General features: G+C 40.7%; 1 protein-coding gene across 1 annotated transcript in view; it reads right to left on the reverse strand.

The window, feature by feature from the left end:
* The window catches only part of LOC129332806 (protein broad-minded-like), a 152,470-nt gene extending 126,734 nt beyond the window's left edge, over positions 1-25,736 (reverse strand). Inside the window, exons 1-13 of the mRNA XM_054984072.1 lie at positions 25,617-25,736; positions 23,195-23,351; positions 22,128-22,289; positions 19,721-19,898; positions 17,224-17,295; positions 15,584-15,709; positions 12,066-12,144; positions 11,859-11,962; positions 11,706-11,767; positions 9,484-9,628; positions 4,968-5,027; positions 3,034-3,133; positions 2,574-2,711 (exon numbers count right to left, since the gene is read on the reverse strand). Of these exons, the coding sequence (XP_054840047.1) occupies positions 2,574-2,711; positions 3,034-3,133; positions 4,968-5,027; positions 9,484-9,628; positions 11,706-11,767; positions 11,859-11,962; positions 12,066-12,144; positions 15,584-15,709; positions 17,224-17,295; positions 19,721-19,898; positions 22,128-22,289; positions 23,195-23,349 (1,381 nt within the window). The 5' untranslated portion in view covers positions 23,350-23,351; positions 25,617-25,736. The remainder of the gene's footprint in view (positions 1-2,573; positions 2,712-3,033; positions 3,134-4,967; positions 5,028-9,483; positions 9,629-11,705; positions 11,768-11,858; positions 11,963-12,065; positions 12,145-15,583; positions 15,710-17,223; positions 17,296-19,720; positions 19,899-22,127; positions 22,290-23,194; positions 23,352-25,616) is intronic.

The following is a 25,736-nucleotide window of genomic DNA, read 5'->3' on the forward strand; positions in this document are numbered from 1 at the left end:
ATAAACAGAGTCTTTGATTTACAAAAAGTTGTCATTCTTTTTAAGTAGTACAATAGTGCTCTCCTGGTATCTAGAGTACGGAGTGTAGGTTCTGACTCCACAATGGGGTTTGGGAAAAACACTGGCAGGGTTACTTTCTGGTAGAAGTGAAATTTATAAACCACCTTGGGCAGGAATTCAAGGCTAGGCTACAGGAGCATCTTCTGTGGAAAAAACTGTAAGAATGGGAAATCTATTCTGAGAGCTCTTAATTCTCCCACTCTCCTAAGGGAGGTAATGGCTACTAGAAATGCCACCTTCCAAGACAGTAGGGCAATAGAAGAATGGGCCATAGATTCGAACGGTGATAACATAAGTTGTGCCAAAACCAAAGATAGGTCCCATTGGGGAACTGGGGAAACCCTGGGAGGGAAAGTATTATTGACCCCCTTTAAAAATTGCTTGGACATGGTTAGTTACAAAGTCCCACCTCCCAGGTTAGTAGCCCGTTGAAATTCTGGTGCGAATGCCAGAGACAAAAAGTATCAAAGTTTGGACTACGATATGAAACAATAGCAAGTGAGGAATGAAGTCATCCTTGTTCTCACGGCAGATACGATTCAGTCTAGCTGCAGCTGGCTCCAAGGCCGTTGGCTACAGCAGTGAAAGTATTTAACTTCAAAGGAGAGATAACACAGTGAGCTTCTAAACAACAGATACTGAAAGGCATTCAGAACTCTTCACAGTGTCAGAGGAATACTGGGCAGCATGCAACACACCCATGGCATGTACTGCAGGCAGGCATACATGACAGCTGGAAGTCCTCTGTAGGTGATGAAGAGAAGGTATCTCTTACAGCTTCCTCCGGAGAAGGGTCTGAAGCTAGGTCAGAAATGATATCAGAGTGGGAGATGAGCTCTCCCTCCTCTCCAGAGTCTGTCATAGTTTGGTGTTGTGAGTGGAACCAATGGGAGACAGACGCCGGTTCCAATGGTGGTGGTTGTGCCGGACTCGCAGTTGGCTGAGATGAAGAAGGTTGTACGAAAGGCACGGTCTGAAGCTAAGAAACGAATTCCTGCCAATTCAGAGGCAGTCCTGAAGCTGGCATAGTGTAAGGTCACAGAGGTGGGACCGCAGAGATGGAGGCAGGTGTCAGAACCAAAGGCTGCATTTGGTGCTGATTTCCAAATGCGCCAAATCAGGAAGTCATTGGTGCTGAGGGTCCTGGACCTGACAAAAACATTGGCATTGGAACCAGAGTAGGCTGAGCCGGTTCCATACACAGTATGGCAAAAGAAGGGTCGAAGTCATCAGTGGGGCTCTCATCCTGCTCCTCATGAGGAAACCCATGGTGGGTGGAGGCGATGGTATTGCTGGTGGAATAGCGGCTTCCTCCTCAAGAATTAGTGACAAGGTGGAGGGCACTGGGCGTTGTTTGTGGTGGGCGGATGTCAAAGCAGACCTGTTTTGTATCCGACTTAGATTTTGTCGCTGGTGGTTCCAAAGGCACCTGTTCCAAGCAATTCAGACCCAGGGAGCATCTCTTAGTCGGAACCATCTTGTGGGATGGACGTTCCAACGACTTCTTAGACACTGTTAGTTCCAAGAGGCTGGTTAGAATCGATCCAGCTTTAATTTTTGGATCACTGGATCCAGGTTTAGGAGTCTTCGAAGGATCATCATGAGAAACGAGACTGCTCAACAGAGGATTTTGCTGTTGGCTTTTCTGCCCCTGAAAGCACCAAATTCCACATCGCCACTTTGAGTAGTGCAGTGTGGTCATTGCGGGCTTTTGAGGGAAACTTCTGACATATACGGGCAAGCCAAAACGTTATGTGACTCGCCCAAACACAGCAGGCACAGGGAGCACTCATCAGAGTGAGTCATCTTAGTATCACATTTTGCATATTTCTTAAGCAACACTGTTTGGGACATCGTGTCTGACAGATAAAAGGCAAGAAGAGAGAAAAACTAAGCAAAGAGCAAAAGAACAACCTCTCTCAGAAGCGGCGAGAGAAGAACTGAGGGAAAGAAGAGGGTGCTCCGATTTTCAGCACAGGTTGGCGGAAAAGACCGTGCACCTGCATTGCTAGGTTGGAACACCTGCTAGAGTTTTTGCGCTTTAGAATCTCTCTGAGGCTGGTCTACGCCTGCGTAGTCCCCAATGAGTGCCTGAACAGAAGGACGATGACGAACTTTGAGATATTTAAAATCTGTATGAGTTTTGATAAGATTTCCTTCATCCTTGCCCAAGAAAGGTTTTAAAAGACGTCTTTTCTTCCCTTCAAACCTAGGAACACTACCGGGATCCTGGCTTTGATTAGCAAAACTGAATGGAACCTGAACAGTTAAACAGCTTCCTGTGACCCAATCCTTATCACAGATTTGTGTAAATGTGCAAGTTGTTCTTTCTAGACTGATGGAGATATACAATTTTCATCATGAGTTGTTGCCTCAGGCTCTCACAAGCACTGCAATCCCTTTTTCACCCCTAAAATATCAGGGACATACAATAACAGAATCAACCTGGAAAGAATTGGGGGGGGGGGGAATTATCATAAACAGTTCGCTATCTTTTGCAATCTAAACCTTACCTTTTCTGTTTTTTAGTTGAATTGGAAATAGTTTCCTGCCTTGTTTATATATTAATAGTCTGCCTAAGAGGCTTAGGGAATGAACAAAATGTATATACTGTAATTCTTTTCCTGTGTAGAAATTCTTCTGTTTATTGCCTTAAAAGACAAGACAACATATGTCAATAAAAATGCTCCCTTTGTACATTACAGAGCAAACAATTACTACTACAAAGTAGATATCAGTATATTCGTAAGGAAATGCAATTATGCAAGAACTAGTTTTGCTATATCAAGTGTGAAAATACACACGGATAGTAAAAAAGAGAAAGAGATGTTTTAATCAGAACACAATCTTTACTTCCATTGTCATAAAACAGAGAGCATACTGATACAAATTTTAGTAAAACATATGCAGAAAAAATGCATGTCAGATACAGTTAAATAAATATTACTCTGTACACACAGAAACATTACTTACTACTATGTGACTTGGAGAAAGAATGACACCTACAAGTTCCACAAACTACTGATTCACAAGCTTCTAAGTAGCAGACACACTGCTCGATAGATGCAACAATCTGAGGAATAAAGTGACAAGTCACATGAAATGTAACAGCAAATGCCAGGTCTTGTACAATTCTCTATAGAACAGAAGGAATTCAGCTGCAACATCCTTAGCTCATTTTTAAAAAATGGATTTTAGCTGGCTGCACTGAACTGGAAAAAAAATTCACTGCCTTAAGTTTATGTAAGTCTGCAGAATGTGACATCAAGCATGTGACGGCTAACCTTCCAAGGGGTTTCATTGTTTCTCAAAAATCCAGTTAGTAGCATACAAGTGAAAGTCACGCAAGGTTTCCGAAAGGCATCATGTTCTCCTCTTCCTCGCTATTTCGTCTTTCCCATCCCCAAATGCCCCTTATAGCCTTTCCCCTTTTCCCACTTCCTTCCCATCCACCAACATACCTTAAATCGGCAACCCTGTGTTCAGCTCTCCCTCTTTCATCCCCTGACAGCCTCCCCCTGGGAAAACTATGACCAAGTAATGTACCATCAGCCACTGGGCCAAACCCAATTGTACACTGCTGGCTTCCAGGTCCAGCTGCACGGTGAACTTGTGGGGGGAGGCACCTCACTTCCTCTTGTATCCCATCCCCCCACTCTCTCTTTCCCCCCCTCCTTCTGGCAACCCTTTCCCTACTTTCTTTTTTCCTTCTCATCCACCAATCAACCAACCGTATCTGACTTCCACCTTCAACTCTATTTATTTCATTTATACCCCTCGTTTCTTCATATTGGGGACCCAAATCAGCTTACATAATTCTTCTCTCCTCACAACAACCCTGTAAAGTAGTGTTATGCCGAGAGTGTGCAATGGACCCAAAATTAGCCAGTGAGCAGATTAGGGATTTAAACCTGGGTCTCGCAGATCCTCATCCAAAACTCTAACCGTCAAACCACCTTGGCTATCGCGGGGGGCTGCTGTTGAACAGCAGCAAGCAGCTGGGCTGGGTGAGTCATGCAAGTTGTCCAGTGGTTGCTTTCAGGCATGGCCTCGATAACTCCTCATTCAGACGTCAAAACAGCCCTGGAATGGGCCCTGCTTCCTACTCCTGCCTTTTACAGACAGAGACCAAAGCTTGAAGGCTGGCAGTATTGTTATTGCCTAGCAAAAGCCACTGAGGGCATTCATTTCCGGAGTTTTGGCCATGCTCAGAATTAGATATATTGATGATGATACTATCCTGAGCTGTTTTAATCAATACCCTCTATCCCTTTATTGAAAAGCAAGCCTTAAAACTCTATACTTCTTTAACCCCGGTATCAAACTACCACAATACTGTATTTGTGTGTCTTGCCAACACAGCATCACACAGAAAGGTAAGAGCCCTACTGTATAAGCTCAGGAATACAGAAGTTCCATGCACACTTTTGTCGGTTCATGCAGAAGCATTGATTACAGCCTGTACAGTGTGTTGCCCCGTGGGGATCTGTATTGGCTGAACCACGAGAATCAACTGAATTGTAATTCTACTGGCTTGGGAAACATATGGCCAATTGTATTCGCATTTTATTTCCTCACCCAATTGGTTCCCTCTCTCACCTGTGACATCCCTCGATTGGCCACTCTCCTTTCCCTTTACAACGTCCATGAAAATATGCCAAGGCCTCATTTTCTCATTATTAAGAGGCTTCTCTGGAGCAATTTCAATGAATTTTAACCACATAAATGCCAGAATAGTGGTGGTGAATTGCTAAGTTTTCATTAAAATAATGGGGGGGGGGGAGAAAGTGAGAACAACTAAGGTGAAAGGGGAATGCTAACCTGCCAAATAACACCACTCAGCTAAACCCCTGGAAACTCTCTTTTCTTCCATAACATCATCCAAAACGTTTAAAAAAAAGACTTACCAAATATTTATATTTCTTTTCAAGTAGCTTTAACACCACTGTTCTACTATAATAGGCATGCTAAAATTACAAAACAAATAAGGACAATTAGAACACTTGCTTTTATGTTTAACTGTAAGCAAAAACCAAAATCCCCGCCTTCTCTTAAAACAAATTACATTTTAGACTATATTGAAACATATGCCATTTTCTTTAAGATACAAAGCCGTAACTATCTATTTTAATGAAAGTATCTTCTTAGAGGCAGCCAAATAAAAATACACTTAGTAGTGAAACTAAAGTAGGAAGCCTTAGGCTCAGAGCCAAGCTACAAGTGACGCCTTACACAGGTTGGACACTTGTCAGCTTCCCTCAAGTTTTGATGGGAAATGTAGGCGTCCTGGTTTTACAGCTTGGCTCTCCATTACAGCTGCAAGACCAGGATGCCTACATTTCCCATCAAAACTTGAGGGAAGCTGACAAGTGTCCAACCTGTGTCAGGTGTCGCTTGTAGCTTGGCTCTCAGACACTAAATTAGGAAACCATGGATATTGAATTAGGAAGTATCTACAAACAATGAAAAGGACATGGTTATTAATACCATTGTTTCTTTATCAACTAAATTACTCTGTCATGGATGTAGCTAGACCTATAGGAGAACAGTTGCTGGATTTGACCAAGAAAGTCATAGAAGGTGCCTTTGCACAGAGAAAAAGGGGTAGGACCACCCCACAAAAGGGAGTCTAGAGGCCTAGAATAAAACAGCCTTGAAACGGAGCATGAAAAAGAGGAGTAACTCATTTAAACGGCCTTTTGTAGATTGGAAGAGCCGTCTAATTCATATCAATCTAAACAATGTATTAAGGCCCAGGTGCAGAGAGCATCCGAGAATGGCAGGAATAAACTTCACAGAAGTTAGAGATAAAAATCATGGATGGGTATATTGGTGGAGGGCTTAAAGGTGTTAATATATAAGAGAAGTTTGTAATCGTTAATTCTACATGAACTTTGTTAAGAAAAAAGGTAGCAAGAATGAATTAACTATTTTTATATACTTTTAAGATGTTTCAAATATTGATAACCTTGCCTGGTGTTTGAAATTATAAGATAATTAGTTAGCCAGGAATTTGCAACATTTGAGGAAGGACAGTGCATTATTGTTAGGAAATGGTTCAAAAACCCTATGAGAAATATGGATTGATAGTTTACAGGAGAGCGGTCAGTGTGAATCAGGAGAGGGCCAAGACTAGATAGGCCCTGATGGCCTGAACTAGGCAGAGAGCTGTGCCCATTGCTCCCTACAGAAAGACCCGCATTTAGCTAGTGTTCATCACTGGCTCCCCCTTGAGGTACTTGTTTCAGGGCCAGTGATTTTTCTGTTAGGTAATGCACCAGGAGCTAGGCAGGGTTGGCCTTGGTTAGTAATTTGATAGAGACCTCCAACAAAGACCAGGGTTGCAGAGGCAGGCAACAGCAAACCACCTCTGTTAGCCTCTTGCCATGAAAACCTACTGTCCCCTGCTCTGCTGGTCAGCCTTGGAGTGCTGGACCACGATAGCAACCCCCTGAGCTGAAAGGGAAATGTCCCAGCAGTCCAAGGCCTGCCCAGAGGCTTCAGTGTGAAATTGTGCCACCAGCTCTCCCACGCAGAAAGCCACCAAAAAGGTTAGAGGAAAAGTTGGGCCTCAAAAGGGGACCGACAAATGTTTGGAACCTGCTGCAATTTCCTGTGCAGCACAGGCAAGGTGATGGGGCAGCACTGGTCAGCGAGGGCAGGTGACAAACGCCTCTAGCCCTCCAAGGCCCTCTGGGCCTCAAAGGTGTTACATGCATCACAAAAACCATGGATCTTGCTAAAGAAAGAAATAGCAGCCAGGTGCATGCCTACAGTCCAGGGGGCCAGGTCTAACTCCCAGCGGTGAGCCAGGTATCACAGGACCATGATTTGTGAGGTGGGCAAGCCAGCAGGCCCTCCTAGAACTAGTCACGAAAACAGGAATTTGGCCAAAGCTACTGAGTAGACCAAAAAGATGGATGGTGCAACAGAGTACTCTCTGCATTATTGTTTGCTCCCAAGTTGTCACAAGTCCTCTGGGAAGGCGTCTGAGGTATGGTGTGCAGATGGAATCAGGCTGAAGAATCCATCTGGAATTGAGACAAGGCGTCTGCCACACTGTTATCTGTGACTTCCGCACAGTTGCTAATTGAAAACAGACGAGAACTGAAGCATATATGACCTGTCATTAATCAGTCTGAGGCAAACAGTTCACTTGAGTGCGTGTGTTGTGGTCTGTATATGTTTAATCCAGATGAATGACAATATATAATGGATGTGATGTAATCAATTTATTTATCACACATTGCTATTGCATACTTTTGTTTATCACTTATATTGAATTGAGATAAGAGTGGTTTTAATTGCATACTTAGAGAGCCCGTGTTTTTCTTCCTGTATTTTGCTTGCTCTCTCTTTAAGAGCCTCTGTTCTAGACACTGTTACCTGTATCTGCTATATACTGGGCTGAAAATGAGATGTTAGCAGAGGGACAAACCAGTACAAAACAACAAGATGTATGATTCGCTCAGAGCGAGAGGACTGATGATTCAAAATGCACATGACAGCTTGGTTGTTGCACCAGATATACACCCACTTCTCCCAGACTACTCCCACCAGACCACAACCATGACCAAGATGGGGAAGAGTTCAAGGAACGTTAGATACCGCAAGATACCCAACCCAGCCCATTTCTGTACATACCAGCAACCACTGAGAAAGACCCCAAAGCCCAGGCTGCCCGATGGGTCTCCGGGTCCAGACCCAAGACCCCCAGGAGTCCTGCCACAGAGAAACCCCATTGTTGGCTGCCAAGAAAGACTGCCATACTCGGAGATCCTCCTTGATGCCCTTCATTAAGAGAATGTGATGATGAGGTGCAAAGGCATTGCCCGTGGCCCAAGTGAGAAGTGTGCAGACGGCACGGCCAAGGGACACGACCCGGCAGGCAAAATCCAGGTGCCCAATAATGGACTAGAGTGCCCTCAGGGTGCATTTTTGGTGGGACAAGACCAGGGAGACAAGGTCCCACAGATGCCCTAACTTATCGCAAGGGGACAGGACAATCCCGCTACAGAGTGCAGTTCTATACCCAGGTAACTCTATACCCAGCAACTCAGTCTTTTCCTGGGCCAGCAGGACCCCCAGATTCCATGCCAAGCCCTGAAACGCAGAGGCAATCTGTGCAGGCAGAGCCAACAGTGGAAGCAATGATGAGGAAATCATCCAAATAATGGTTGATGTGTGGTACCCTATGCACTCTTTAGCCACCCACTCAATGAAAGTGCTGAATGTCTCAGTGGCAGCACAGGCCACTGAGCACCCCATGGGCATAGCTTTGTCAATGTACCACTGGTCCCTGAATGTAAAACCCAACAGACAGTAGCCATTGGATGGACTGGGAGCAAGTGAAAGGCGGACTGCACATCACATTTGGCCAGAAAAGCCCCCATGCCAGAGGACCGGATGAGCCATACTGCATAGTCAAACGGTGTATATTTTACCAAGCACAGCTCGGGGGGGGGGGGGATGGCCTTGTTGACCATTGGATCATCCATTGTTGACCAATGGATATGAAAGATGAGCTGGTACTTCCTCTGGGCCTTCTTAGGGACCACCCCTCATGGAAAGACTCTTAAGTTGGGCAAAGGGGGGGCATGAAATGGACCCATGTACCTACTGGTGGAGACCTCATAAATTTTTTCCACCATGACCTCTGGCAATACCCTGGCAGACGTGAGGTTGCCAGACATGGTGGAGATACATGGACCAGTAAAGGAGATCCTGAACCCGCTGGATAAACACTCCACTTGATGGGATAATGAAGTAACAGTGGAAGGCATCAAGCCATATGGGGGTGAATGCCTGCCCCAAGCTCCCAGATGCTGAGCTACTTCCTGGCGCCTGCAGGTTGGGCAGCAGAGGTGCTAGATCCTCCCTCTTTAAGGGAGCTGCTGGCAGAGAATTGGCCTTCCCACAAAGGCTGCGAGGAGGAAGAGCTGCAAGGGTAGAAAAGCCAGAGGTGGAGCCCGAAACATCCACTGCAGCTGTGATTGAACTGGCACAAGGGATGCTAGCACTCCCATGGTTGTACTCCCACTGTCACTGTCTCAGAGCCACAGCTTTTGGCTGATGAGGTCCCACCTTGCCCTGATGTTGTGAGAGGCCCTTTTATGGAAAGCCTCATCTACTCAATGGCCACCGTGTCTCCGACCAATGCCTGGGCTCACAGGATGTTCCCCATGTGGCTTGTCAGGTGCCAACGCCTCTCGGGGTAGGCAGCCTGAACTACCCCCCCCATAAAAACTGCGTATCTCTCTAGCCAACTGCTGAAGGTATTGCACTGTGTTAACAAATTCAATATCTACCTCTTAAAAACAAAAGCTTAAAAAGAATTGTTAGTTCAAGGCATTATCAATTAAGACTTTCAAGAGTCATCATGAATCAGCCCGAAGCATAACAAAATTAATCAGATGTTCTTACCATCCATTTTTTAAACCACACAGCTCTGAGATCAACCAGAGCCAAGAAACATACTGGATCCAATGATTTTAAAGAAACTCTGTGGTTTGGTTCATGTTTTACTGACAGAAGTGAAAGAGTACTCTCCATTATTTCTTCCATGAACCTAAACAGGTTTTAAAAAAAAGCGCTATTAAATAAAAAGCCAATCTTTATATTGATTACATCAATATTTTAAGCTTATTCATACCAGTTATCCATCTATATCATCCAGATAAATACACTCAGTGATTCCGCACACGTTGGATAATGCACTTCCAATCCTCTTTATGGATCATTTGGAACGGATTTCTTTCTGTGCAGAACAAAAAATCCACCTCAAACAATTGATAAAGTGCACTGAAAGTGCATTATCCAACATGTGCAGAATCAGCCACTATGAAGGAGGAATCAAATATATTTAACTTTGTTCATGTGGAAACAGCAAGCATTTTAACATGACTTAAGAAGTCCAGAAACTGAATGTGCTATTCTTTTCTATACACCACTGAAATGAAGTCACTTTCAGAAAAAGATTATTATATCATCAAAGTACAGAATTGCAATATTGTGAATAATTACTGGAAAAGAATAAATACGAGGCAGTTAAATTGCCAGAAGAACTGAGACAGGTAGAATATTCTAAATTTAACCAAGACCCAGCAGAAAAGCAAAGTATATGAAGTCCTAAAGCACCAAAATCAGGCTAGCATAGAGAAATATGACATGAAGAGACTTCACTTCCAAACCCCAAGTTACAGGTAATTTCCGGCATTGTATTCAGTTCACATAAAGGGCAGTTAGTTTAGAGAGCTGAGATAAGGGATATTATCCTTATTACATCCACCTTAGACAGAATGGAAGAAGTGAGTAAAACTGCACTTAGACAGATGACCATCATTATTTCATTTACTGTGCTATCTTACACAGAGTTTTTTCAGACTGGAGTAACTGTGCACAGGATTGTACTGTTAGTACCTTAATAAATTACTATGTTATCCAAACTGCTATACACATGGAGGCCTTGTAACAAGCAAAGGCTTCCACTTGCTGGTCCTGAACACGTGTGTATATTGCAGGGTATTTAAAACAATATTTTGGGATCTTTAACCTGTGCCCACCAAGATCTAAATCCAGCCCAGAATAACAAGGGGAATAAGCACTCTTAAAATGAAAAGGGGTTTTATTGAGATAACGTAAGCCAAATTAAACAACTGTCAAATGAAATGAGAGAGATTGTGAAGCAGCAAACCAAAAAACCTTTCCCTAATAGCTGCCTGTCTATAAGGGAAAACACGGGGTGGGGAATGGGAGCATCCCACCTGTCCTGCAGAGTGTGAAAATCCCGTAGAGTCCTGAAGTAGCGGGCGGAAGAAAGGAGTGTAGAGACAGAGACCGGCTCGTGTCTTCGAGGAACCTGCGTCACACAAGGGCAGCAGCTGGAAAAACTGCTGCAAAGTCTTAGGGATTTGGAGGCTGTATTTATAGCACAGATGTTCACGATCTGGATGTAACAGATGGCTGTCTCTGGGAGGGTGTTGGGCTCGTGATGAGGCTGAGCACCTGCTAGATCCTGCTCTGCATTAAGGCTATCAGAAAATCTAATTTTGGAAAATAAGTTTAAAGTGGGGAGGAAGCTGATATTGAGAAGGGGTGTTTTTCTGGTTTGCATAGAAGTTAAAAATGCTTTCTAGAAGAGGTTTGGAAAACACCTAAGGCTGGGTGAATAACAGATTAAGGAAAGGGCAGAACTCTTCCCGTACAATCACTAAGGTAAGGGGAGGAACTAGCTGGGGTCGGTCCATTGCTCATTGTCTTGGCGGCCTAAGTCGTTTATTAGGGCCATATTATTCAGGAAGGAAGCGCCAAAGTCCTTGGGGGAGAACGGCCCTCCAGTCTAATCAGCCTAAGGTGTGCTTTGGGGAAGAGCAGGTCTGCATTCCATCACTACTTTATGACCCACCACCTTGTTCTTGGCATGGTTCACTACTGCATAACGAGCCACTGTGCTACGTTTAATTTTGCAGGATTCAGACTCCATTTCCTAGTCCTAAGCTCATGTTAGAACCAATACAGGAGATCAAAATAGGGACCCCCCATGAGGCAAGGATTCCAGGAGCGACAATTAATATTAGTCATTTAGCACATAGAAGCAGCAAGTGGCAAAGGAGAATAAAGAAGATAATTGCTGAATAGTGATATACCTTTCTGGATGACGAATCCAAAAAGACGGGACTTCCCTCTGGTACTCATTTAGCAAACGTATCTGTCAATAAAAAGATAATTGTTTTAGTGAAGCTTGACTTTAAAAAAAATCATTTTGACTTAGAAAAACAAACTATGGGAAAGATATGTACCTTTTTAAGTAAACATATTATATCAGGGTTACTTATATCAACACCCATTGATATAGCAGGAACATAATTATCTTCAGAAAGAAAGCACAGCTCTAAGCATTTTGCTGTAAAGAGAAAAATAATGGTTTCAATTTCAGTGCAACTGTACATTTCTTTAATTTAAAGGCCAGAAAATCAAATGAATTTTGTGTGACTGAATGAACTTGCCTAAACTTGCGTAGAGTTCCCTTGTCATATATAATGGACAGGAAGAAAATGTTCTGGCATAGAATTTCAACACTTTGTCCTGTAAAAGTAAAAAAATAAAGATAAATCCGTGTAAATTTATTTTCAGGATACTAACCAAATCTATACGAAATTTACAGTTTAGACCAGTGCAGATTTACTCCAATGACACCTGCATAGGATTGCACTATTAATCTTGTGTCAAAGACTGCATTATACAGAGCATCACAGATGTACTTGCAGATCAACAAATGAACACCAGACACAACAAAGTTACAATATTCCTTTGTGGCCCTGTTCTGTGTACCCTGAATTTCAGAAGCAAGGTAGGCAGCAAGGCAACCAAAAATGAGGCTCAACTTTTACTCTTGTTGCTGTTGTATGGTTGTTTCATATATCTGGCTATTATTACCAAATAGACATTTATCATGGATTTTTATGCTGTTTAGCTCAGATTGTATACTTTATGTATTTTATTGTACCTAATTCAGGACTGAAAAGCACCTTTAGAATTATTCATTCTGAATGGAGTGCAAGTACTGTGTCCTACAACATTAGCGTCTAGATTTTCTATTCTACACTGTTCAGTGCCTACATTCATTGTGCCAACATGACAGAGAGAGAGAGAAAGATAACAAACAGCATGCTAGGCTAGAACCCTTTTCTTGGATATCTTATTTTTCTAGATGCAAGGAAATTTTGCATGTTTATATGATTCTTCACCTAGACTGTAAAACAAAATTGTCCCAGAAAGCCTGTAGCCTATACGTTTTGTGATCAGAAAACAAGACATATTCATTTGCCTTCCAAAACTGCAAGCATTCCTATGATAAGTTGTATGTATGTGTGTTATGAGCTGTCAAATCACTTCCAACTTATGGTGACCATATGAATGAAAGACCTCCAAAGCATCCTATCACTGACAGCCTTGCTCAGATCTCATTTTGGTTCTTCCAATAATAAATAATAGCTTGGCCCCAAAGCCTGGAAGCAGCCCTGGAACTTGAAGGGGTCTATCCCTACCGCACCACTCCCAGAAACCTTACCTGAGCAGGCAGCAGGAAAGGTACCAATAATAAATAATAGCTTGGCCCAGAGCCTGGCAGCAGCCCTGGAACCTGAAGGGGTAGATCCCTATCCCACCACACACAAAGAAAATTCAAGCTCCAATGCACTCTCCCTGTCTCTCTCTCAAAATGCCAACTGCAACTGTCTCTCCCTCACTGTCTGCAAAACCAGAGCTGGGAGCCCCCCTCCCCCCTGCTCTTTGTGCCCTTGTTGTAACAAATTTGGCGCTCCACACTTGAAAGGAAGTCCTGCCTATTAAGCTAAATTGGGCTTAGATTGGGGTTTCCAGGGCAAGTAGGAGTTCAGACAATCCCTGCCTAAGTTGCCAAGGGAATTGACTGCAGGTGCCAGACTGTCTGGCTTTGGTGAACAGCAACGAATGAGGCTTGCAACAACCACCTGCTCATTTAGAATGGGGCCTCGTGAACAGCTTGTTCTTGAACAGCAGATTGGGCTGTTTGCGGCTTATTTTTGTTCGTATTGCTGTTCGTGCCCATCTCTACTCACAACCACCCACATGTTCTGTCAAACTGCCATCTATAAAAAGTCTTCCTATATTACCAGTTAAACTGAGGAGATCTAAGAAGAAAGCCTGTGGTGACAGTGAAAACCTTTCGAGAGAGTCGGGAAGGCAGCAATATATAGGTCTCACAAACAAAACAGGGAAGGTGTCCTTGAAGTAAAAACCTGGGTAAAGTACAGAATACCTGATGCTCTGTGTGAAGGGGGGGGGGGGAGACTGTTGGTTGTGACCAGAGGTATCAGTTTAAGGTATAAGATTTAAGGAGCTGAATTGAAGGTACAAAGGCAAAAGGTTTTCAACAGTTTAAAAAAATATAAAAGCAAGCAAATCATTACAGCTGCCCTTCCCAAGTCTCAATCTCCTTCTGATTTTGTGGTTGTAGTTTTCTTTTTGTTTGCTGATTAAGCCAAGGAATAAAAAGTCTTTAACAATCTCAATTTCTTCATTGTTAGCCTTAAAATTGTGTAATTACTTGGTAGTTATTACTTTTGTCTTCTTGATGTTCAGCTACCATTCTGCTTTGGCATTTTCTCCTTCAACCTTCATCAGTAATTGTTTCAAGCCTTCACTATTTTCTGCCAGTAAAAATTGTTAATGTTCCTTCCACCAATTTTCACTCCATCTAATCTAGATTTCCTTATGATATGTTTAGCATATAGGTTGAACAGATAGAGACACAGTATAGCATCCCTAGCTATGGTTTTAATTTCCGTTTGATTTTCTGGATTTTGTGAAATTGATCACTTGTTACTCCTTCATTGTTCTCTTCTATTTCTTTGCACTGGTTATTAAAAAAAGATCTCTTTATCTCTGTGTGCAAATTGCATAAAAGATCCATTTAGAATTCTGATTCTATTTCTGTCACCTTTTAGTTTTGCTTCTCGTCTTTCTTTAGTAATTGTAGGAGTTTCACCAGTCATCAATCAAGACTTCTCCTTGCTTTTGGCTACAAGAATAGTCTTTGCACATTCTTCCTTGAAAGTATCTCTGGTTTCAGTCCATAGTTCTTCCTGTTCATGATTAAATAAGCTTAGTAATGAAAATCTATTCTTTACATGGTCTTTAAATTCTTCAGCAATATTATTTAGATTATATTTTGGTATGATGATTCGTTGTGTTTCTCTTCAGTTTTTTTCTAATTTTTGATACTAACAATTCATGGTCTGTTCCACAATCAACTCCTGATCTTGTTTTAGCAAACAGAATAGAGTTTCTCCATCTTCTGCTTCCGATTATGTAATCTGTTTGGTTCCTGTATTGGCTATCTGGTGATTTCGATGTATACAATCATCTGTTAGTTTGCCTGAAGCATGAATCAACAAGCTGGCTTCACAAAATTCTATGAGTCGCTCTCCTGTTTCATTTCATTATAATCCTAGTCCAAATTTTCCACCAGTGTTTGATTCTGCTTTGTCTCTTACTTTTGCATTCCAGCTGTATAGATTCACATATTAATGGCGAAACCAAAACACTGTTTTGTACCCAGCCTATCAGGATCTGGGTTTGCCTTGACAGAAAAGCATTATGTACAAGTGAAAGCAAAGAGGAATGTTCCTTGACAGATCAGTCTGGGGACAGAGCTCCATTACCATCTGCGGAAGCAGAGGATTTGTTATAATCTTAAACCTTATTTCAGTGCTCACACTCTTTTAACAAATACATAAGAACGCATTATTACCAATAGAGAAATACGTTCTTGTAGAAGAAAATTAAAACTGTGCATACATAATTGTACAAATGCCGTTTTAAAGAAAATACATATACGCACAATAGACAGGCCCATTTCCCCTTTTATAAAGTAAAACTGACATCCATATGAAACATTTCATATTTAACTGATACACAATGTAAATTCAAATCAAGTAATGCATTATGTAAAGCAAAATGAAAAACTAGTTATTTGCCTTACACTGAAATTGGGATCAGGATCCGAGAGGGATGCTGCAAGATGCTTACGCAAGTTGGTCCAGCCCTCGCAGTTCAACACATCAGATGGAGGTGCAGAACACAGCGTGTGCATTGCCTCCTGACGCACCTGCAATACCCAGGAAAAGTACGTATAAGAACAACATTCTCACACTTGCATTCTTCCATCCTCCTAACCAGCACTCAATGAGTTTACTCTTTGCTGCTTACCACATCTATCCTCTCTATTTCATCTTCACCTTGTAGCAGCAACACAATATCGTACCAGCCACATCCGTTTCTCCTTGCAACCACTTGCTCTTTCCTGCACCCTCTCTCTCTGCTCTCTATGATGCACATTTATTCATCATAAATCTTCACTACCACACATGCAATGCAAGATTACATACTATTCAAATGATAGCACCTCCCCCCCCAGGGCTTTCTAGCCCCTTCTTTCCTACTTCTGCCCTGAAAAACTGCTGCCAGAGGTTGAGAGACCAGCTGGAGTGGCATATGATTCACAATAGGGTCTGTGGTTTGAAGGATAAACTGAAAACCTCTAGGCATATACAGGGCTGTATAGGTCCCTGCACTGCCACACATGAAACCGTAATATATACAAAGACTGTCAGGAAAACGAGATTAAGTTATATAATAGGTTAAAATGCCACAATAAAATTCATACTTATTGTTAAAAAGGTAATGACATCAGTAACAGTCCTCATCAGCAATAAATTGAAAAGGCAACAGCTTACCAACGCCCACAGTTATGACAAAGTAGAAGATAAAAGATGTGAATGTCATGTAATAGGAACTGTCTTAGGGTGAAGATATATGTAACATTTTGAGAGCTATGAGGACACTATGAAAGGGCCCTCACCATGTTCAATTTAAATGTACCTACTCTCCATGTTTGCCCACTTTCAAGCAGATGCTGCCTGTGCGTCACAACAAACTTTCATCAAGATCCTATAACCACAAACTAGTCTTTGGAGCAATCTTTAAACAAGTCCTTTCCCCCCAGTAATAAGTTTATAAATGAATGGATAAACTCACAAATCTTTATGCAGCGTTTTTGAAAACACAATAAAGATGTACAGTAGTTACTTTATAAGGCTTGAAAAAGGACTAGGCGATGCACCAGTAGGTCTATCAACAGCCATTATACATGATAGTGAACTAAATGGAATCTCCTTGTTCAGAAGAATTCTCAACACCAGATGCTGAGACAATAAATAGGGAGACTGTTATCACCAGTATATGCTTCTCTAGTCAACATTCAGAGATACCAGCTGGTCACTGTTGGAAATAGAATGCTGCTGTAGACCAATCCCAGTTTGACCCAGTAACAACCTTTTTAGGCAACAGCTAAATCTAATTACCACAAGGAATTGATAATGTAGATTCCATCTGAAAGCATATTCAAAAGGTACTCCATTTAGATCATATCTAAAAGGAAGAATGATAACGCCACTCAAAAGATTTTTACTCCAACAAAATACAACAAATGACCAAATTTGTTTTTGCTTTAAAGCAATAGAGTCTGGTCTACAGATTTATCTTGATTTAACCCTTATTGTGTGAAATGGGAGAAGAGAATTAACTATATCCGACATTTTCCTCCCCTCTTTTAGACTTTACCTCTTTTGGCTGTGTAGGATCAAGTCTTTTCACAAGTAGCTGCAACTGTTCTTGATTTATGAATGTATAACTCTGTAACACATTGTAAAATGTCCATTAAATAAAGTCTATTATAAATAGAACAAAATAATAGCTTTAATAGCTAGCCAATAAAATTTACTTTAAGAGATTCTTGTTATCTTACTGAAATATTAAAGGGGATATTTTTAAGGTAAAATGAGGGGGGGCTTTCCATTCCTCATCGGATTATAAAATGCTAAATAAAATGATCTGTCATAGTATTTGGTAGAAAGTAGTAAAAAAAGAGTATTTTGGAAATAACATGCTTTATGATGGTGCTACTGATAAATATGTGAAAATATTTAAGGAACTAATGCCTTTGCATAAGATTCATTAATTAAATAACATAATTCCTATGCAAAGCTCTGTGTATGGCAAAAACAAGCTCTCCCGCTTATTGCAATATTAGGAGTATTCCTATGTACACATAGGACATGGTATGACTACTACACTGTAGTTATTGGGAAGCTGTCAATTGTGATAGAAGTGTGTCTGTTCCTTTCTATGCTTCCAAGGAGTCCTCAGAGTTACATGTATTCTGATTTTAGTAGGGAAAATACAGATTCACAAAAACCAACAGGCCTCTAGCTCTTCATCTAAATGGAATACATTGTATTCATTGACTTTGCAATAAAATTTTAAAAAATGACCTTCATGGGCCTGGCTGTACAAGTCAGAGAAAATAATTTCTCACTGGTTTCATTATACTTTATATATCTCATAATATTACATAGAAGGTATACAGAGAACTATTCTTCTGAGGAGAACACAAGCAGTCTCCAAGTGAAACATCAAAAACTGTGTGTGAGACTTAGGCCGCTCCATGCGTTTAAAACACTGAATTGCCTCACTTTTAAAAGCAAAAAGGGGGTATGGGTGAGAAGAAACCTCCAACCCCGCCAGTTCCTCCTTCCAGGGACTTTTCTCCCAGACAGGCCTTCAGTACTGAAAGCTGACCAGGAGGAAACTGCTTGAGGAAAGAGGCTACAGAGAAGCAAGCCCTGAGACAGTGGATGCCTTTCACCTGAATGCCCTTACTGCAAATCCTTCATCCCCTTCTTTCTATATGACTAATTACATGAGGACGCTCAAGTGAAGGGAGACTCAATGTTCGCTGGGAAAGGTAGTTAAAGATCACTTCTCAGAGGCTTTGTTTATTCCAAAGGGTTGACAGACCCTTTGGAAAGGCAAAATTGAAATAAATAAACCCTCTGAGGAGAAATCTTTGCCAGCTAACACTGCATCTCCCTTCACTTGAGCGTCCTTGCGTTATTTGTCTTGTTTGAGAGACTCTCGGGTACTTCTGTTTAAACATAGAATTATTACTTTCCTATCCAGTTTGTCCCTAAAGGTTCTCACTTTCAGTAAGGGGATAAGAAAAAGCCTCATGTGACACTTTCAGAATGTAGGGCTGTTGAAGACAAGAGCTCCAAGATGAAAGAAAGCTTGCTAGGCGGATTCTTCCTCTCTCTACTTCCAGAAAGGAGTCAGTCTATCTGCCTTCTCCAAGGCTTAGTCTAAAGGTAGCATATAAGGTGACTCTTCCCCTTCCTGAAATAACAGAAAAAACCCTCACAGCCTTCAAAACGAATCCCTATTTAATAGGGGAATCCTATAGATCAGTTAATAGGGCCATCACTAACTGCCATACAATATTTGGGATCCTACACTCCCCCAGCAACATCAGAAGCACAAATAGCAGTAAGAGGGAAAAAGGCACCTCCAACACCATCCACCAATCACAACGTTAACAACAATGCTGCTTCCAAATAACACACTGCCTCCAAAACATTTACCTGGTTTATACTGTAGCTATGTCCTTGATTTACACCAACTGAAGGATAAGATTCCTGTTAAAAAGGCAGTTAAGTGTTTTCCACTGTTACAACTGCAGATATGAACAGAGGATTTTTTTCTCCCAGCCCTTCCCCTTTTGTTTCATTTTTATTTTGTACTGAACATGCAGTTTAATGAGAGGTTCTTGAGAACTCAAAAGGTTGCACATTGTTTTGTGATATCTAGTTGGGTTTTAATAAAAAGAATGACGCAACTTTTGGTTTGGGGGTCTAAAAAAGGAACAGCCTGGCATACGGCCTTGGAAAGACAGGATTGTGATAAGGAGGCTGAGTGCTGAATCACCTCTTTGGCCTTACAGAGAGACTAGCCCTAAACAGAGAACAGCCATCATCAGCACTGCATTATGGAAATGAAGCACAGTGCTGTTAACAGTATCTCAACTCAACAAAAAAGTATAGAAAGAGGAGAAAGAGAACTAATTCAGCAGTAAGCCAGAATTGCAAGAGCTCAGGTGACTATCAGAAGACTGATAGCTGTCTCTTTGAAATGTTATTTTCAAGATTATTATGGAGATATTCACAACATTCACATATACACACCCCTAGAAAGTAGAACTTCTTTATCAGGGGTTTAATCATACCTGATTAAATGACGAATCACTATCAGAACAGTTATCATTATAGTAACTGCTCTGCGGCTCTGTTTTTACTTTTCTTTGCAGCTCTTTAGAGCGCATCTGATCTTCTTCAAACTTATTAATCAGAGATTCAACAACAACCATCATGACATTCTTCAGAGAGTGCATCATTTCTCTGTACCTTTAGAGTGAAGAAAATGAAAAAAATAAATATTACCAAAGATTCAGAACCCTCAATAAATCTTATTACTTTTGGGCCTCATAAACAAACAGCAACTTCATGTGCCTAGCATGATTAGAAGAAACAATCAATCTGTGCTTTCCAACAAAGCAATACTTTTATGGGGAAAAGAATGTGTGTGGTTGACTCAAAACTGGCATGCTGTTTCTAACTGTAAATAAATGGCTTATTAAAAAGATACCAGCCCATTCATTAATTTATAAAAGCAATTAAGTATTGATTAAGTAACAATGTTTTCCATGATGACATTTCTAATTTCCTCTTACAGAACAAAGCTGTCCACATATCACTGAAATCACCGTCAAAACATTATGATAATCCTCAATGCACAGTTTTGTGGAAAGCCTCAAATTAATGAGTAGGAAGAACTACTCGGGTACACCCTAACTAATCTATTTATTTACTGAATTTTTAACCTCTCTTTTCTCGCTATGTAAAAAGATTGAAACCTAATACAGATCTCTACAGGGATTAAGCCTCCGCTCCCTGCCATCTCTCACCTGGCTGGGGGGGGGGGGGCGGGTTTCCAGGAATGGAGGCAGGGGAAGAGTGCTCTAGAGCATCCCCAAATCACACTGGTAATAACGATGTTTAAAAACTGCCCCACAATTTAGAGTTTGGGGTCAATTTAACCCCCAGAGTGACCAGTCACTTTCCACGTCACACTGGGAATGACATTATTCCTGGAGGGATGCTCCCAAAAGCGCGTGCTGCGCACATGCACAAGGTAAATGCCCGCCCCAGTGCTATGTGCCCCCACAACTCTCCCATCCCTTGCTTTCATCCCTGCAGACCTGGAAACCCTAACAGGTATGCCAACTAACATGAGGGTTCTGTAAGAGGAATTGTGCTTGCAGAAGAGGGCCGAAGGGGCCAATTTCATTCCCTTCTACTTCTCAATGAAGCCCCCTGTCCTGCATGGCTTTCTATGACTCCAAAAATAATTTATCCAGAGAATGGAAGGGACTGCTGAAAGGAGAGGAAACAGGAAAACTCTGTGGGCCTTCTGCTCATCGCTGTCTTAATGCAAGCTTTTGTTGTATACTGGAACCTCTGTAGAGATATGGATCAAGTGTCATGTTTCAGTCACTATGAAATAACAGCAACAATCTCTAGAATCCCTCTATTGTTTCCAGAAATCTATTGTTATTCTCTGTTCAATACACTCATGCCATTATTCTTTATTAGGCAGTGAAACGTTGTGAACTATGAACATATCTAAAGTACACCTTTCTCATTGAGACTCAATGCAGATTACATAATGAAAGTCAGTACCATGTAACAGGACGAGGATTGCAAAAATCTGAAACAAAGCATAAGTATTAAAGATGACAATGCAATAAACGGTATTAATAAGTAAAATATAATGTAGTGAAAGCAAGATACAGCAATAGATATTTATTAGTAGTTCAGTCCACAGTCCCATTCCTTCCACTGAAACGTCTTTCTGAATCATTCTGTTATAAAGCAGCCCTATTCTTTTAGAAAAATGCTCTCCTATATAGTTCTGTTTTATATAGTATGTGACATGTGACCCTACCTGGATCTCTCTATGTATAGCGTCCAGTAGCATCTGACAAAGAGAACTGTGGTTCTTGAAAGCTTATGCTACAGTAAAGTTGGTTAGTCTTAAAGGTGCTACTGGACTCTTTACTATTTTGCTACCACAGACTAACACAGCTAAGTCCTCTGGATCTCTCTATGTATGGGTGTGTATGTGCACAAGTGTATATTATATGCCATCTAGTGAATGCAGGAAAAAGTGATGTAGCAATTTTAAGCAATTTTCTTAAAATATTTGTTTACAGGAATTGGCTCAGTTGAGACATAATGTGAAATCATGGTTTACTTTAACTACAGTCACATTGCATATGAGCTGAATCATGGTTTCGAAGGACATCAAAAGACAGCATAGTTAAGAATAATTGTGAATAGTAACCCAACTAGTTAAATTAAATCATGGTTTTGCCTTGATGTCTGAACTGAGAAACTGCTCATGAAAGAATTACTATGTAGTAAACCCTACGGATTTATTATGACAATAAGATTTTAGGACGTTGTTACCAAGAATTAATAAAACCTAAGAGACAAGAACAGTTGAGCAAGATGACTTGGCAAACAGTCAACTTTGTAAAATGCGTTTTACATGCATTTTTTACATTTACTCACTCTTTTGATTCTCGAGTCTTTTTAGTAACATGCTGTACAAGGGTATCATAGCCAGATCCTTCACCCTGACTTTGAGCTGACGTACATTTCTCTGTTTCTTCTTCTATTACAGAGCCCACAGTGTCACTTATATATCGTCTAAGATATTTCACGAATTCATAACTGCAACAAATATTCAGAAAATAAAATGTAACTTGCTTTACATTGCTGTATTTCAAATCATCATCACATACCTTCTCTCATCAAACTACCATTTCAGTCCTCAAGGAAGTCCACAGAGACATCATGGAAGATTAATAAAGGTGATCTGGTACAGGAAAACTACGTATTCATTTCCCATTAACATTCAATAGAATTTGTTACTTATCTGACAAATGAAATTGAAAACCACTCTCCTAAATGGAAAATAAATTAATAAAATCCACACTGTGTGCCATCTAATGGCTGTGGAATATAATTTTATAAAACACATGCAAAAAACAAAACTTAAGGATATGCTAGATGTCCTATCTCCATCACACAAGCCCATTTCTCAGAAGTGCTTTCAGATATTACACATGACAAAAGATACCTGCACAATTTATACATGGGCCTGCGTGCATTGCTGTGTTATGCTGTTTCGCTTACTGATGTGGGCCAAGCAATAATTCCTTCAGACCAGTGGCTAGCCAGAACCACTCTTTATGCTAGCCTATGTACAAAGACTAGGAGGATGGAAACATTTTCCCAATGTAATTATTCATCTATTGGATTGTAAAAGCTTGATTGTAACCAACTGGCTCACCCTATACATGTGTGTCAGCAAAGCGATGGCAAGTGGCAACCAGAAACATTACTATCAGTCTTCATTTTTTTTTCAAATTTTCCCATAGTTATACACCTTTATGAGAGTAATAAGGGCAAACCATAATTACCAACACTAAAGTTTAAAACTGATTGTTTCTAAATGGATAGTACTAAAACAACAGTCTTCTAGAGATCAGAAAAAGATGCATTCACTTACAAATAAATTAGCAACTGCTAATAATGCAATTCCTTCAATGACGACATTAAAAACAAGAACTAACTTATGAAAGTTTTCATCAGTTTCCTCCAAATGCAGCAGAATCTCTTCTGAACATTCAACTGATGGTGCTCCTGTAATTTTCTCTCTGACACTTTGCAGTAACTTTCTGAGCATAGATTGCAAAAGAGCTTCATCTTCACTAGAAAAACGAGACATCTCTAAAGAAAGAAAGAAAGGTACCAATGATAATCCAATGATAATCCACAAATCCGGGCTTTAATTTGCTTGACTATTAAATATTCATGAATCAGCACAAATAAGATCACCACAAAAATTATACCTCTACTTTTAGGAGGAAACAATGTTCAAACCCACAACAGTACTCTCTCAGTTAAATATTTCTCACTATCTACTAATATGTGAACTATTTCACACTACGAGTTTGAAGATTCTGGATAAAAAGTCATCAGAAATCTAGTCTGGGAAGCACTTGGTAACAAGAGTACCAGTACTGAAACTCTAATTATGAATTATTGATATTAGCTAAAACCAAGAGCAGTGTTGCTCAACTGTCATTTTGGATTATTTCTTTGAGAGGTTATGCTGAGAAGGGGGAGAGAACTCCTGTGTCTGTCTCCATTCTCTAAGATAGCAATGAACATAAAATATCAACTGTTGCTTATACTTAACAAGTATTTCTTTAGAAGGGGTTGTTATAAGTGGCTGTCTCAATCAGTTGTTAGAAGAGGCTGTCTCAATGAGCCCACTGTTGTGGTTTTGCTTGACAAAATCACCATACGATCAGGGATGTAACAACAGGGCTTTAAGTTTCTTTTAAAATACTAGAATGTCTTTCCAGCCTTTGAAATATGGCACCCACCAATGCTAGAGGAATGCACTGAAAAACAGCAGCAGTTTGATTTTGAACAAAGAAAGAAATTTTTAGCTGAAGCAAGCTGTATTGCCTACTGAAGATCTACACTAGTGCTTTTGGAGACTCTCTAATGCAGTATCAGCAGTTTTGCTGTTTGCTGTAGGAGTCTCTCTCTTTTTGCTCAGATTATATATAAACAAATATTACAAGTCTTCTATGCTTGTTCATATAAAGAAACTAAATCATTCTGGAATCTTCTCACCACTCAAGGAAATGGACAGTGCTTTAAAGAGCTATGAAGTTTTCATCTTCTCTGAAGAAAACAAACCCTGAAACGAACTCTTAACCTTTTCTAACCCACAGGCCATCCCTGTAATCCACATAAACAAACTGAAAACTATAGCACACTCTGCTACAGTCAGGGGTGATGATATACACAGACAGAACCTTCCTTTGTACATTTTTGAAGAACAATGAAGAACCATAATTCAGCATGTTCTGCACACACTGAGAATCACTAGCATGCTGCGTTTAGCAATACTGACTTCTTTTATATCTGCTTATAGAATCACAACTTATATCTTGTGCAAAGGCCCTTTACATAAGTACAAGAGTTTTCATATATCTGGCAATACCGACCAAGAGTAAAAAAACAAAGGACCTTCTTAGTTCATTTTGTAGGCATCTCTGTACAGAACGAACAGAAAAAAAGGAAACTGAGAAGAAACGCATAAAAGGAAAGCTTAATAACTGGCAAAAAACTTGGGTTGATGTAATGCTGACTTTACTGTCAGCCAGGCAAAATATTTAATCATACAGAAACAAAATCTTCCCAATAATATATTAATTCATTGTTGTGCTTTGCTTTCCTGACATGATGCTGAATGACCTTGCTGTTTGTGAAAAGCCACCCCGACGGTGCTGTATTTTGTATCAGATGTTGGAAGTGTAAATTAATGTGAGCCTGAGGAAAGAGTACCTCTGAAACGAGCAAACTGGGATTGGACCGGTACTGCTCGTTGCCACTGCGCGACGTCGTGGTCAACATGCAGCCGTCTGAACTTTGATTATATAATCTCTGGGACTGTACTCTCTCACTTTGTTTGGACTTAGTACTTATATTTACTACATAGGGTATAACTCACTTGTTGAATTATTAAAATTATAGAGTTTCCTTAGAGAATTCAGTTATCCCCCGATTGTGTGGCACGCTTCCTTTTCCTTCCCCTTTGAGTAGTTCTGTGAAGGAAGCTCCTCCCCCCCCCCTTTTCTCGGTTGCCTTCCTGACATTGAAAACAGGAGGGACAATGGGTAGATTATAAACTTAATTGTTTTCAGTTTCATGCTTGAGAGCATTAAGAGCATTAAGATCATCTGAATTGGATTCATAGTTAACCAATTACAGTGTGATTCTTTATGATCACGTGGACATAGTTTTAGTGAGTCCAGGGGATACGATATTAGGCATAGCCATCTTTCTCTATAATGTGCCATTGTGTTTCAGTCACACAAACAATTATTCATGTATGGACAATGGACAAGCACATTGACTACAACATACAGTTCTGAAATGAAAAGGTTAATTCTGTATAGTTTAATGGTAACATACCTCCAAAATTGCTACCTTTTTCCTGACAAAATTTCTGTGTCTTTTACAAATGCAGATATTATACAAGGAAGAAATGTAACGGGTGATGATCTTCCCAAACACTGGCTTCTGGTCTGCTAC

This window comes from Eublepharis macularius, chromosome 1 (genome assembly GCF_028583425.1).
Source record: "Eublepharis macularius isolate TG4126 chromosome 1, MPM_Emac_v1.0, whole genome shotgun sequence".
Taxonomy (NCBI): domain Eukaryota; kingdom Metazoa; phylum Chordata; class Lepidosauria; order Squamata; family Eublepharidae; genus Eublepharis; species Eublepharis macularius.